This window comes from Notothenia coriiceps, unplaced genomic scaffold, assembly GCF_000735185.1.
Source record: "Notothenia coriiceps isolate Sejong01 unplaced genomic scaffold, NC01 NC01_scaffold00011601, whole genome shotgun sequence".
Taxonomy (NCBI): domain Eukaryota; kingdom Metazoa; phylum Chordata; class Actinopteri; order Perciformes; family Nototheniidae; genus Notothenia; species Notothenia coriiceps.
Window position 1 is genome coordinate 119,793 of NW_011344302.1, and position 15,939 is coordinate 135,731.

The window sequence follows — 15,939 nt, forward strand, 5'->3', positions numbered from 1 at the left end:
TGATGAGATTATAGAGGTTGGTAGGTAAGTAGATACGAGTTCGCTATGATTGAGGTGTTCCATTTGATGCATAGGCAGATTTCTGTTAGTGTACATTTCCTTTTTTGTTGTGTGGTCTATACATTTTTAGATTTGGTTCGGCGAGCTTTTTTTTGTTTTTTTTTAGGAACATGCCCCGCGGGGGTCGTACGTCACGTTGGCCCGCGGGGTGACTAAGCTGCCGGGGGCCATGTTCTAAAAAGTAGTTCGCCAACCAAATCTAAAATGTATAGAATACACAAAAGCAAAAAAGGAAATGTAATTAAAAGAAGTGTGGTTGCCCTACTGCATAAATGAACCTCATCATAGGAACTCTATCTACGTTACTTACAACGTCTATATCTATCTAAGCACCCTCCTCCCCACCGCGCCGACACATGGGGGAAGTAGTCGACCAATCACGAGTCTTCTTGATTTGCTGGGCGGTAGAATAAAAACAGTCGGGGAAGAAACGAATAGTGGCACCTCCCACGCTGATTTTCCTTCTGGCAGCAATCTACACACACACATCAGCCCCCATTGAACAGCCTAATCATGCCAGCCTATACAACACATGAGGGGCAGAGTTTCACTCTGTGTCTGTTGCAACTTGACGCACACACACGCATTGCGTAATTTCCACTGGGGACAGTCCCCCGACATGTCCCTTGCTCTTTTCGAAATCCCGTCTGTGTCCTCCCACTTTACAAATATGTTTATTATAATTTTTTATCATCGCCACGGAGGAGCACACAGCCTCTGTGAGCGAGCGAGAGGGACTTTCTCTCTAATATAGATTTAAGTAAGAAATCATTCCAATGTGTACTATAGGACAGTAAGAAAAACAAAAAACAGTGTAAAAGGGGAGTGATTAGTAAAATATGCATAAATAAAAAGAAAGAACGCTACTAGGTAACATAAGTTAAGAATACACAAGAAAATAAATATATACACTGCAAAAAACAAAAAAAAGAGGAGTAAAAGTAGTCCCTGACTTTTTGAAATTAGCCCTCACCCTAAAAAAGGTTGGTGACCCCTGCTCTAAACAAACGGCCCAGCGGACTTAGCCGGGGCAGGGGGCATGTAGCTGTGCGTCACTGTGTGTGGGAGGGCTGCATCGTTAAACACAGTGTGTTTATGGTCAATATACAGGGTGTCCGTGGGGTCTTAAAAAGTATTAAAAGTGGATAAATCAATTTAGTGAAAATTAACGCTATTAAAAAGCATTAAACGGCATTTTCCAAGGTATTAAGAAGGTCCACAGCAACCTCAACATGAAACACCCTTTCATTTACTGCAACGACATGTCGGGAAACCCCCTCAAGGCGGCCCCATGCATAGCGTTTTGAGTTGTGAAAAGCGCTATATACCGGTAAATAAAATGCATTATTATTATTGTTATAGCGCGCCGGAAAATTCTGCTTCTTATTTTAAGTTTTGTTGCCTTGCACCGCCTAGGGGGGGGGGAGAACAAGTGTTTTGGGGCGCCACTGATGGTGATGAAAGCTGGTTCGAGGGGCCCACAGACTCTAGAATCGCCACTGTCGATGGGGATCAAAGCTGTCCGGTCCCACATGCTAAGTGCTAGCCAGAAAGCCGCGGCGTTTAAGTCCCGACTCTCCCGATAGCCAATCCGTGCCTCCCCTGACTGCAAGTCGCTGACACACACCGCTGCAGACTCTCTGCACAGAGGAGCAGCGGAGTCTGGCCGATGCTGCTCCTCCAGGGAAGAGACACAGTTCACTAAGCCAAACTATATCCAGTCACAGAGATCTGCTATTTTAAAGTAAAGTACATATGAATAAATAAATATAGTCTATAATCTATATTAAGAACGAGGAAAGTGTTAACATATATCGTTTTTTGTTTTATCTCTTGGGAACAATGCCTAAATCAAATACTACTTTCTAATGCTTTCTTTTTCTAATAAACCTTGCATTGGGTTAGTCACACAATTCATTCTCTTGTGCTTTGTTCTATCACAAGCTGTTTAGTTGTGCTATCTACTTACAATCCATACTGAATATAGTAAATGTGAGGTAAAGTGTGTCGCCAATGTAACCGGTAACTCGAAGTGGCGATGAGGTCTTAAGTTAAAATGTATGCAAAGGGTCTTAAAAGGGATTACATTTGACTTCAGGATTCCTGCATATACCCTGATTATAGAGTATTGTGGGAATGTGTTGAACGAGTTCAGATTAAATGTGTATGATGCCCATATTTATTGCATATAATGTGTTATAAAAAAGTGCTGAATTGTAAAGCCCTACAAAAACATATGCTGATATAAAGCAAGTGCGTAGGTTACATGTAAATGTTCAAATATATACCCGTCTCATTGTTATGATGAGTTCAGTCTGTCAGTGCCGGGCTGCTCGGAGTAGAACATGGGGAAAATGCTGTAAAAGAGCTCTTTGTCACAGATCGGATTACTTACCCTCATTTCACCACAAATTCAAAGAAAACAATCATGGTTTTGTTTCCTCGAGTCACGCAAGACCACTGAGACCTAAGAACGCTGGTGAGAACCAAAACTGGAGGGAGAGCAAAACTGGAACTTCAGGTTCCACTAAGCTACATACCCCCTGCTACAGATACTGGCAACACAGCACAGTTATACTTCTATTTCAGCTCTACTTCCAGCCATCGTTTCCCGCTGCTTGGTTTTTATATACGAGGATTGCCTCCTATGTTTACTCATCAAGCCCTACTTTGATGGAAAGGCCCTTATGTTAATTGCAAGTCTAACATAAGAAAGAAGGCATGGACATGAGTCCAAGCCTTGCTTGAGACAGCTACTGTAGGTTTGAGATATGGATCTGTGTGTCTTAGTCGGTTGTTTAACTGTACTGTCCCTTTAACTCAATATACCTTTGCATTATTGAGAAGCAGCCGTTCTCCTGCTGTGTCAGCTGTAGTGGAATGTGAGTGGAAAGACCTCACTAGAGAACACTTTCACCACCACTACACTGATATATATTTGTCAATTATACTTAACAATTAAACAGATGTTATTTTAAATAAAAATAGTTTTTTTTCTAACAACAGATAATGGTTTACACAACTGCAATTGGGAAAATAGGAGTTGAAGATGTCATATTTTCCTATGCGTTAAATAACCTGACAACTAGGATCTGTCATCCCTCGGTAGGATATAGGGCTGCGACTGTTAGTCAACATCTCCTGTATGTCTCCTGTGTACAAATCAGCTACGTGCCTATTCATTGTGCACTTTAATGTTTCGCCATGCACTAAGTATATGTTTGACAATTTAATAAATCTCAGAGCCGTCTCAGATTACTCCAAATGGAAACCTCATAAAGATAAGAGTTTTTTTTGCGAACCTGAAGCTGCATTCCACAGCAGTGTGGTGTCTTGAGTGGTTTTAAAATACGCTATGCCTGAAGATTGTTTAAATTGACATTTTGATCATCTAATAATCCAGACAAGTATTATAGTGTGAATCCTACTTGGATGCACCGAGCAATAGAAGTTTCCTCTGCAGTGATGTGTGATGTAGCAGTGAATAATAAAGAGGATCTCCATGATAAAGGACATGAGAAGAGCATTATAGGAAGGGTGAGAGAGCTTATAACTTGCTGGCAATCCACCCTGCTTTGAGGAAGTCACTTGTTCTTTCCTCTTCCTTTACAGACAGACGCAATTCAAGTGTATCCCACAGGCTCTGCAGACTCTCATGCTTTCGTTATTCGCCTCTACATTGTTTTTGTTGCCATAATCTCTAATACAACATTTCAGCTGTGGCCCAGCAATCCTGTAACAGTCCTCTGCAATCTCGATCAGAAGCTCCTTTCATAAGAAGAGAGCTAGCCCGTACTAATCACATTCTGCCATATCAACCAGACGAGTACTATTTGCTATAAACAACACATGCTGCTTGCTACTGTCAAACACTGCGCTTTCATTTCCGCTTAACCCATTAAACACACACAAACCAATGTTGGGACACAGACCTCCACACAGACACAACAACATTACAGCAAAACCTACTGGACCTATTTTTAAAACATACGCCATTATGCACCTTTTGGCCCGTTCTCTTTTATTACAGGTTATCACCAGGCTCCATTGGCTGGTTAAGGGCAACGCAATGAGGGAGACTAGAAAAATATTATAATTGGTGTTTTTTTAAACTCACACTCATTATAAACTTGTAATTTGTTCCCAACACAGTCTACTGGATAGACTAGAAGTAGGCCACTGAGTGCTAGTTGGCCGCTGTGGAAGGACTCAGTGACCTTTTGGGAAACACACACACACACACACACACACACACACACACACACACACACACACACACACACACACACACACACAGACATCTCGATGTCCGCCTCTCTTTCAGAGTTTACATTCAATAACCAATCTCTCACTTTGACCACAGACTGTCCTTTGTAAAGCCCTTTGTACAGCTCTTCTGTACAGTTGAGCGAGCTCAGCTGTGTGTTTCGTGTAATACTTTGGGGGTCGGAGAGCTGATCTTACCCTTGACCGTAGTCTCTATAGCAACAGCACTGACCCAAGAGGCACTTGAGTTACAGGGAGAGAGAGGTTGTGACAGGGAAATGGTTTCCTGGCTCTGACTGGGAGAATAAAATGTGAATCTGAGGCTGGTCCTGCCCTCTGGACTGTTTCATTCACTCTAACACAGAGGAAGCAGTAGGATCATTGCCAGGCCGCTAAGTCACATGTGCACCATTCACACATGCCCACACATTTTGACATTTCTGGATAAATACAGCTAGTGTCTTAACATTTTCATGGCTATCAGGCAGATCTGTTATTAGCACACTGGTTAAAGAAAATGTGATGCTGAAAAAGAAAATCTGAAACGAGAGCTTAACATGTCTGGAAATCTTTTGCTTTTCTTGAACTTTTCAGTTCAAAAGTCAAACGGTCTTGATGGACTAAAGCTGGATGAATGTAGGCAGTCTTCATTCCAATAACATGTAGGTCAGTGGATAAGCTTATCTGTGCTGAAGGCAGTGCGGGTCTCATTAGTGTGCTGCCTTCCAGATTACTCCCGGGGGGCTTCAGAAAGCCAGCCGCACAGTGCCACAGTTATCCAGCCCATTTCACTTTGTTTATTCTGAGAGAAAGTTCCCTTACAAGGAAAATAAGGTAAACACATTTGCATGACACAAATAAAGCGTACAGAAACCTTTACCAATACTAGTTTAGGAAATAAATGTTTGAAGCAGTTGATAAACTCTTGCATGACATTGTGTTGTGTATTATGCAAATGAAGAAGACAGTGTGATGCATGGTTTAAAAAACGAGTCATGTTTCCTGATGTTTTTTTTTATTTGTATGACTTATGACAAATCCTTGACCTAATTGAATCAGCTGTAGTTCCTCCTGTAATATTTGCTTATTTTGGATGACTGTAGATCCAAATGAGCAATAAACCTGTTTTACAGGATTATTATTCCAAGTTTCCTGTTGTTATCATACTTGCCATGTTGATCAGTGTGGCTCTCTACCCCAAACCCATTTGTTTATAGTAAAAACATTAACTTTGACAAACATGATTTAATGTATCTTCTTCTCAAAGCCAACCTTTGGATTTTGTGGTCATTTATTATCATAAGAAGTTATTTAGAATGCATACTTAAAGTGGGAGATTAAATGATTGTACCAGCTTTAAACTGTTCACCAGATCCAGACTCATCCTTCTTGATTTGCCGACTTTTTGTTAATCTTTCAAACCATATAAATCTTTCCCCCAAATGTTCTCCTGACACTTTATCTGCGCTTTCTTCTTGATAGCTTTTTCTTGCATACCTCATAATAACCTGCACCTACCCCCTTCCTCTGTTAACCCACCTCTCCCTCCCAATCCTCCCTGTCCACTCTGAATAGCATGCGTCATCCATATGTTCAGTGTTTGTTACTCAGGTTGAATGGAGCCAAGCCCTCTGTCATCCCCTCCGGTGATAGACCAGATTACTCCGAGTATTTATACATGATCTGCCTGCTGTTATAGCAAAAAGTGTGTGGGAGGCTGACAACCTCCTAGCTTGTGCATACCTCATGTGAGTGTGGGTGTATTCACACATGCACCCATTTTTTATGAGTTGGAAGTCCACTTTGGAATGTTTCTTTTTGAAACCCTGGTCCATTATTGTGAAATTGAGTGTACATTTTTTGAACTTTTTATTTCATTTTTTAGTAACACGACTAATGACATGATGATAAATAATATTTTGAGTTGCTCCAAAAATCACACCTACACTGAACTGTGTAAACAAAAAAAGATGTACCACAAAAATGTGTACATCTGATGACAAAAACAAAGGTTCGTATTCTGTTAACCAACATTCACAGAAAATAAGTACTTGCATAGTTCCTTGTAGCAACCTCTAACATAAACATGTGGTCACACCCAACCACCCACACACACACTGCACTGACAGTGTAGGTCAAGGCTATCATAATTGTGCAGCTCAGTCAGACAGTCAGGATACTCTGGGACTGGAGGAATCAGAGATTATGTGCTGCAGCCGCACTCAGATTAAGACGGTGGGAGGCAGAGTCACATTCTCCACATGCTCCAAGGAAAAAAGCCTCTGTTGACAAGAACACATTCCATAGTGAACTGTACTAGTAAAAACGTCAGTGTTTATCTCAGCTATAAAACTTATACATACATCCATATAACAAGTTCAAGAACAGCTTTACAGCTGCCCAACCATCCCCTAAACATCCCCCAACAGATTGTAAGCTAAAAATATTTTCTGGCTTTGACAAATATTTATTTATTTGTTTTAGATAAAACCACTAAAGTACAACGTTTTTTCATCAGCTTCAACCCAAATGAGGAAATGGCATACTCACAAATATGAACCACTTCTCATACTTTATAACTATGGACATTTGAAGTGTTTTCCCACTTGAAAAACCGAAATGCGAAACTGAAAATGTGCAACATATGTCAGGCTTCTTATCTTTTCAGCTATAACTTCAAAAGGAGGTGCTTTTCATATGACGGTTATTTTTATATTTGCAATCAATTGTGGTGAGTTTTTTTGTCAGTGGTCAGACATTAACCGCAAGAACAATTTGAGAACATATTTAACAGTGAACACAATTCCTCCCACGGCGGTTTTGAAAAGTCCTTCTGCAGAAGTGGCTCTGCCCTGAAAAGCTATTATACATGCACTGAAACTGATGGAAAGACATGGCTCACACGTGCTCTCCTTTTAGACCTGATTCTGAATTGGATATCCATTCATAGGAGCAGTTCCCTGAAATGAGACAGTAGAACCTGTTATTTAAAACAGCAATGTTGTATTAAAGGTTAACTCCACTCCGTATTTGTCAAACTAGGAGTTATTCAAACATTTTTGTCCATTATGACAGTTTCCTCACATCCATTGAGTAGGAAGACCCAGCTTTCAGCAAAACAGAGTTCATCAGGGCAAGAAGCACAGGCCTCCTACAGCTTTTCAGGAAACTGGATTTTATTAGAAACCAACCACATAAACACTGACAATAAACACAGAAAGTAGTTACCACGAAATCCCTTTTCATGTTGGAACAAACCAGATAGTGTTGTAGGTAGAGCGTATTTCAAATGATATTATGACTAATAGTCATAGACAAAAATAAGAGACCCAAACTGAAGTTGACAAATACTGAAATGTCCCTTTCCAAAGAAGGACCGGAGGTTTTAGTGATGTGTTCCCATGATGTCACAGCTGTTGGATCGGATCCCTTTTTCAGGCCACGTGTTGCTTTAGCTCTTCATCTTAATGTTGCCCCTTGCTCTCTCATAATGGGTTACTGATCAGTTGTAAAACTGAATCAAGAATACATAACTTCACTGCAAAAACATAACTTCACTGCAAAAACATAACTTCACTGCAAAAAGATGTCGCAGGCCTGGAGATTTTGTACCCCTTTTGTGTCTTTTTGTTGTTGTTTGTGTTGTTAACTCAGGCCGCCACATTCTGTTTTGGCCGGCTCATGCGTTTGTTATCAATAAACGATGACATCCCCATGTATGTGGATTGACTGGAGGCACTTGTGATCTCATCATTTTCTTTCCCATCATAGCTTGAGCTAATATTTCCCATGAGTTTTCTGAAGCAGGCTACTGACGAGAACGATCCGCTCTGTGGAAAGAGAACATTTGAATTGTGTTCTGACAGTTAAGTCACATGATCATGGTTGAGATCAGATATAAAGATCAACATGTGCATGCATTTTTTGACACAGCACTGAAACATCCATTTGTATAGCAAAGAAGGGATGGGGTAACACATCTGAACCTTGACACTTAAAGCTGAAGTATGAAGGGAGCATCAGTCATACCATTCCTCCTAATCCTCTCCTCTCTTTACATATCTCTCTGTTTTCCCTCTCCAGTGCCTGAGGATGTCGAAGCGGAGCCTGTTTGTTCGTCTGGTGCCATGCCGCTGCTTGCGGGGTGAGGAGGAGGCGGTAACATCGCTTGACTACTCCCACTGCAGCCTGGAGACTGTTCCTAAGGAGATCTTTAGCTTTGAGAAGACCCTGCAGGAACTCTACCTCGATGCCAACCAGATCGAGGAGCTGCCTAAAGTAAGCACTCACTGATGTATAGAAACTTGATATTTCTCCATGTAGGCCATCTTCAACATCTGCATAACTCACGAGGCCACTCGTAAAATGATTCGCTGCATGCATAAAGAGTTTATCTCTTATGAGGAGCTTGCTTTGTTCACACTCTACGTCATTCATATTCATTTAGACAGAAGAGCCTTTGAAAGGCGCATTTGAACTTTTATGAAAAATAAACATCTGTATGTTTGGTGAACCATCGGCCTTTTGATGAAAACTTTGATCTCTTCTCTTTCTCCACCAGCAACTGTTTAACTGCCAGACACTGCACCGACTGAGCATGCCGGATAATGACCTGACAGTGTTGCCAGCAGCGATCGCAAACCTCATCAATCTCCGGGAGCTTGATGTCAGCAAAAACAGTAAGTCAAATGAACACGTATGACTTTTTGTTTTAAGATTCCAAGTTTATGACTGGCAGGTTAAATAAGCCATGTAGCGGTAGATCCTGTGGCTGGAAAGTGACCACACTGATTCAGTGACCTGTGAAGTTCAAATGTGGAACTTTCCCAGCTGTAGTGTTAAGGTAACTGCAACCTAAATCATTCATGAAAGAAAAAAAGAGGAGGTCATTACCAGGAATGAGTTACATCATTGATCAAATGTTTGAGGTAAAATGCCACAGCATGCTTCATCTACCAGATGTTACGTCACAAGAGTGCGTGACTGAAACCCCCTAACGTGATTGCTAAAGCAAGCAAGCCCAGACCTGCTGTATACTTTTCACTTTCTGTACAGTAGGGAGTAGTAGCATGAAAAAAAGCAAAGCTAGATAAAGCTCCTTAGAGAATAGCACCTTGTGCAGATCATTCTCAGTTTATGTGTGAACCAGCTCTAAGTGTGTTGTCAGTGGTTTCATAGTGTGGGAAGTGACAGAGTGCAACTTCACCTCTTTAAAGATTTGCACCAAGGAGAGCTTTGTACTAGAAGTACTTTCTATTTTGTTTGTTTGATGAAATCTTTCCGCTGTCAATGTTGTTCAAGTCTGAAATGTAGAAAAAGAAACAGCTGCAGACCAAAGTGTTTGAAGGCTTGACAGTTCTCTGTTCTAAAGCCCAGCTGCACGTAGAATCAATCAGGTGACTGTGCTATTTTAAAATGTCACTGTTTTTCTTTTGTACATCCTGTTGCAAATTTCACACAGGTTTTGCTTCAAACATATTGTCAGTAAAGCAAGATTAACACAACTGTCTGTCATTATCTTTGTGATTCTCAAAACATTGATTTCTGTAAGCTAAAAGAAAGATCTAACACTCCAGGTAACTGCATAAAAAGGTTGATCGTCACTATATAACCTTGAAGCTCAGCAGAGCAGCAAACTAGTGAGCATGCTCAGCAGAAACCCTTTCATGAAAAGAGAAAGGTTAAAAAGGTAGTTCTTACATAAATAAATGAGTGCAGAGACGACCACTATTAAACAAATGTTGAAGGATGTGGTGGTGTTTTCATGATCCAGAGCTGCATGTGCCATGTTGACATTAAAAGTAGCTTATCCTTCTTCACAAAGCACTCTGTAAGTGTTGAGGACACAAAGCAAAGTGGATGGAAATAATCCCTTGGTCCCGTTCACGTCCCTTTTCGCTCAGTTCTCACATTGTCGATGCTTCATGAGAAATTGCAGACTAATTCAGTGATTTATTTTTTTTTCCTTTTCTGATTTTTCATATTGTCACCTTGAGCGCTCGTGGTTGTTTAGAGAGGAAAGGTGCAGAGCCACTCTTAATGTATCATCAAGCTCACATTCCAGACAGAAAGCCTTCCTGCTTGGACTCACAATGCATCTGTGTTTAACATTCCCAAAGCTTTTCTTACTTAACATGTGTGGCGATATCCCTCATCCTTTCCGTTTGGACAGGAGTAATATGTTTTGTGTCAGTGATAATTAAATGGTTTAGATACAACATGCAGATGTTTAATTAAGGATTGTGTACCTTTTAAACCTTTACCATTTCTCCCTAGGTATCCAGGAGTTTCCAGAAAACATCAAAAATTGTAAAGTCCTAACTATTGTAGAAGCCAGTGTGAACCCTATATCCAAGTGAGTACTGCCAAATGTTGCAGTCTTTGAAGCTGAATTCACATTTGAGTTGTTTGTTAGTCTACGTTTGGTATCCTGGCATTGCAGCAGCTTTGTGTGAGGGATGTGATTCCTTTTCCTGTTTGCGTTGTCAGGCTCCCAGACGGGTTCACCCAGCTCCTGAGTCTGACGCAGCTCTACCTGAATGATGCCTTCCTGGAGTTCTTACCCGCCAGCTTTGGCAGGTCAGTATGGTCCCCAGATTAGATCAGAAGAAAAACTCTGGTTGATGACTGTGGTATTAAGTTTATATCTTGTGCAGTGACAATAATCAAAAATAATTAGACGATGTGAAAGGGGACGCTAATATTACTGAACCTACAAAGAATAGTTGAGCTCTCCGTTGTGTATTTCCTAGCGTTTTCACCAAACTGCAGACACTGATGGAAACTAGCTGGCTAGCATAATGGAGCATTGAGCGGCTAAAGGGCAGTATCCCTCAGGAGTAGAGCCCAAAGATTGGAGCTATAAGTCAATATTGAAATGGTTCATCAAATGATTACCAAACAAGAAATCAGTGATAATGTTGCTAAGTTATTACTGGATGTTTAAATAACCAACCATTTGGGTTTCACAGGATTTTTGGCTTTCAAATAATAACACCTTTTGATTTAACAAAATAAAACACATATTACTGGTTTGTACACGTCATGTACATTTTTTACGTAAAGTGTGTTTCATTAAACCAGCAGGATCAGTATTGCTCTTACTGTTTGTTCTGTGTGCACTTATAGACTTGTGTCTTTTACAAGCTAAGAGGGCAATAGCTATAGAATGGGAAAAATGTGAACAAACCTAGTTTGAATAGATATATGAAGGATCTGTCAGCATGTGTCGCTTTAGAAAAAGTAACATACATTACCAAAGGAAAGCTGACAGTTTTCTAGCTTCATGGAGTTTCTGAAAAATAATGTTTGTAATGATTAATAATACCAAATACCGGGGCGGGGAAGGGGGCAACGGGAATACGATTCTAAAGTCTAGTCGCCCACGTCATATTCTTTCAGATTTCTGTCCTGTATCATCTGTATACTGACCTGTGTTTATTTACAAGCCTATTCATTAGATTTGATACTGTATCTGCCACCTAGACTGACCATGTATGTATGTGTAATGTTCGTTATTGTATCTATGTGTAACGTCCGTATTTGAAAGCTTCAATACAAATATTGTAAAAAGAAGAAGAGGAGGAGTAAATTGTGGCTTCTGTCGCTTATGGAGAATCTTTTTGAACTAAGTATGACTGAGTTGGAACTTACTAACGCAGTAACCAAAGACAAAAGTATATTTGCAAACTTAAAAAAGGTACAATTCCATGTGAAACAGGTATGAAAATGAGAAGTTAGACATTGTCTTTTAAATATGAAGTGTTGTTGTAGAAATGAACGTGACATGTTTGTTCTTCACTTGGTTGCAGGTTGACTAAACTACAGATCCTGGAGCTGAGAGAGAACCAGTTAAAGATGTTGCCAAAGTAAGTCGTTTTGCACTTCACATTTTCCTAACACCAAATATACACTGTTCATTTTATTTAAGAAATAATGGAGACTCTCGAAGAGTCAAGTACGTTTCGTTAAGCGTGGCAAGAATTCTTCTTCTTCTTCTTCTTCTTCTTCTTCTTCTTCTTCTTCTTCTTCTTCTTCTTCCTCCTCCTCCTCCTCCCCTGGGAATGTCTCTGCAGTGTCCTCCATCCTTCCTCTCCTTTTTTTTTTACAGTAGATTCCCTCCCCATACTTCTAAGTGAAGCATTACATTCCACAGTGTTGCATAACCGCCCCTTTGGTGGGCTGCTTGCTGGGGCAGGTTTTATAAGACAGTTGTGAGGGTTATTTCACCGTTTGAGAAGGTTACAGTGCCGCTGCGAGAGTAAATGTTCCACGAATATCCAAAGCTCCAGGTGATTGGAGGGGAAGTTACTTTCTTTTTCTGTCTCCTCTCACGCTTCACTTGGCGTATCATTCCGTTTCAAGTCCGTCTCAGCAGAACTGTATTTTCCCATTTGCCTTTTTTTTTTCCTTTCCACCCCCTGGCTTGGTTTCCTTTGTTATCTCACTGACTTTCCCCTTCTTATTTTTCACTGACTGACGGGCCAGCCAGTGTGTAGAGTGCTGCAGCTCAGAGCGGATCCTCTCTCCTCGCTGTGTTTATGTGACAGAGGCCAGACCTGTTAAAGGCTGGAGCCCTGACAAAGAAAAGGACTAATGGTCGGGAAGGTTGCCAGAGCAACACACAAGCATTTCAGAGATGTGAACAATGTGTGCGTGCACAAAAGGGGGGCAGGAGAAGGCTTTGCAGGGCTTCCACATAGAAAGTGCAGCCTCTTTTCTCTCACACACACCAAGCTCAGGCGTAAGCCATACGCTGCTCTGTATTTTAAAGACTGATGCTGTGTCACTCACAACTTGGGGTCATCAGCCAAAGTGTGTTTTTTTTTATTGCTAGTGAACTCACTCTTTAGATGAGCCAGCACAGCTCATTCTTACTCCTTTCAGAACACATGGAGAGCTCTGGTGTTCTCGCCAACGTTGAAGTAAGAAATTGGAAAAGCTGGCTAATGCTCAAGAACATCAACATGATTCATGTTTTCATATTGTAGTTAAAGAAAAATCACCAAACAGCTTAAATCACATTTATAATTTGTGCCGTATGTTTTACATTCTCATTTGATGAGAAAGGCCTAACAGCAGAGTCCACAGTAGAGCTGGTGGGCCTCTGCTTTCCATTCCTCTGCTCAATCTCACTTGTGTTTAACACAGTTAATCCCTGCTGTGAAGGGATCATCATATCTGTTCCCAAACACAACTTGGTACATCTCCATTTCATGGTCTTTCGCTTTAGTTAGTAGGGAGGATTATTTTGTTGAACTTCAGATTTTCCATAAGTCTTTGTTGCTCTTGCCTACATTTGATTTGTGTTACACTATCATTTATCATGCCAGAATTACAGTACTACACAATTTAAACTCTTGACTCAAGTTTTACGACTAGCTCAGAGAAAGTGAAACAACTCTTGCAAATCTTGAACTCGTACTTGTTTTGAAAGAATTTGACCTTTGCTATGTACTGTTGTGACGTCTATTTAAAGTATTTGATGTATGCTCTGCGGTAGTTACTATTTGCAGTTGCTATTGGGGGTTAAAAGCCCTGAAAGCCATCTTGCCAGTAGATTTGAGAAATGGGAAAATTATTCTTATTTACTATTTATGCTTGGAATTAGAAAAAAACAGCATTTAACCCCCAAGTTTTCTGTCACTGGTAATCAGCTAAATAAAGCAAAGACTGTAAGTAGTCCTGGTTTGTATCTGTTGTTGACAGTGTAGCAGAGAATGTGGCCTGAATGTGGAGAGAAAACTCTGGAGCGAGGCTTAGGGCTAGCATACGTAACATTTTCCATTATTTAAAGCATATTTTGTGTTGAGCCCGAGCTGTAAAATGTATTTATTCTCTCGTAAAATTATTCAGTGAAAGGAGCATGAGCAAAGCATGTATGCTATCCAAATCATAGCATGAACTATGAAAGATGAATCCTTTCCTTTTGGCTTCCTTTTTGAAGCGCAAGACCCCATTGCTCATAATCCTGACTGATTTTCCCATTGATTTTAAGATCTTTCTCCCTGTCTGTCCTTGTGTGTACAGGAGCATGCAGAAGCTCACGCAGCTGGAGCGGTTGGACCTGGGGAGTAATGAGTTCACTGAAGTGGTGAGTATCTGTCAGTCTGCCTGTCCATGCCTATGGCTTTCTACCGTACTGCTGCTGACATCTCCTCCTTACATAATCCATTCCCTTTCCTTCTCCTTCATTTAATAAAGTGTTTTCCCTCTCCTGTAGTGTGTTGTATAGGTTGTTGTGCACCAAATGGTCTGCAAAGGCTCAAATGTCCCACACAGGCCATCATTCTTTCTTTGTATTCAATCAGTACATAATAGTCTCTGTGGAATGAATAACTTGCCTCAGGGTTCGTTTTTTTTGTCTCCAACACTTAACCTCCCTTTTTCTCTTTAAATGTGCAGCCTGAGGTGTTGGAGCAGCTGACTGGAATCAAGGAGCTGTGGATAGACGGGAACAGACTGACATTTTTACCTGGGGTATAATTTACAGTCAATCCTATGCATACTTTCAGAGGCTGCTGTGCCCCGAGACGTCACCTTGAGATTATTCCTCTTTTTTTTTCTTCAATCTATGTGTCTGCCTAAATCTTCATCAAAATGAACCCCAGTCAGTTTGCATCAGACTTTGAGCCCTCTGAAAAGCAGCAGAGAAGGAGCCGCAGTTTAAAAAGATTCTCTTGCTGGGTGAACACTATCAGAAAATCTTACAGAAGACAATGAAGTATTTTGGATTTGCAGATGTCCCAATAATAACAACAAACATCTGCAGCTGTGAAGTCCTTATTTTCCCTGGAGCATAATTCATTTACAATTATGTTTTTTTATAGTCAAATTGTGTTACATGAGATTCATTTTTCATCCAAATGACCAGCTTGTTGGTAACTGGGTCATAATTAGAGCATTATTTATTCTGCCAGCATTTCAACAACATCATCTGTAATCACAGTCTGGCCTTTTATAAGCAGTGACGTCTTTAGGGAATATAAACCAAAATTAAATACAGAAAATAGTTTGCCCAATTCTTGAATAATGTCATATTAGTGACAATTATTTGCATTAATAGTCTGTCTCCTTTCTTTATCCAGATGCTAGGGATGCTCAAACAGCTGGTATACCTGGATGTCTCAAAGAACAACTTGGAGATGGTAGACGAGCAGATCTGCGGCTGTGAGAGTCTGCAGGACCTTCTGCTCTCAAACAATGCCCTCACACAGCTGCCAGGCTCCATCGGTACAGATTACAGCACACACACACCCACTCATTTGAAGGAAACCCATTATGAAACACCTCAACTCTTGTAGCTGTTGCCAATATATTTTTCATTCTTGGACCCCTTCCTGTATTTAGTTACCATAAATGATGTTGCAATGTTTTTACGACCTACTTTTAAAAGTCATGCATTCGGACTTTATCACAGAGGAGGATGCAGTTACTGTTTCCCCAGTTACAACATAGTCACACAAAATGAGAAGTTTTAAAAAAAGAAACAAAATGATGCCAAAAGTATGTTTTTAAAAAAAAGTACCGTCATTTTCGGACTATAAGCCGCGCCTTTTTTTCAATTTTTCGACGCTGCGGCTTATATAACGGTGCGGCTAATCTATGGATTTT

General features: G+C 40.6%; 1 protein-coding gene across 1 annotated transcript in view; it reads left to right on the forward strand.

Annotated features, from left to right (window-relative positions):
• LOC104946841 (protein LAP2-like) overlaps nt 1–15,650 on the forward strand; it is a 19,961-nt gene extending 4,311 nt beyond the window's left edge. The window contains exons 3-10 of the mRNA XM_010772731.1: nt 8,410–8,604; nt 8,888–9,005; nt 10,603–10,681; nt 10,816–10,905; nt 12,138–12,194; nt 14,356–14,419; nt 14,731–14,805; nt 15,414–15,650. Coding sequence (XP_010771033.1) covers nt 8,419–8,604; nt 8,888–9,005; nt 10,603–10,681; nt 10,816–10,905; nt 12,138–12,194; nt 14,356–14,419; nt 14,731–14,805; nt 15,414–15,629 — 885 coding nt within the window. The 5' untranslated portion in view covers nt 8,410–8,418 and the 3' untranslated portion in view covers nt 15,630–15,650. The remainder of the gene's footprint in view (nt 1–8,409; nt 8,605–8,887; nt 9,006–10,602; nt 10,682–10,815; nt 10,906–12,137; nt 12,195–14,355; nt 14,420–14,730; nt 14,806–15,413) is intronic.
• Nucleotides 15,651–15,939: the final 289 nt, after the last annotated feature.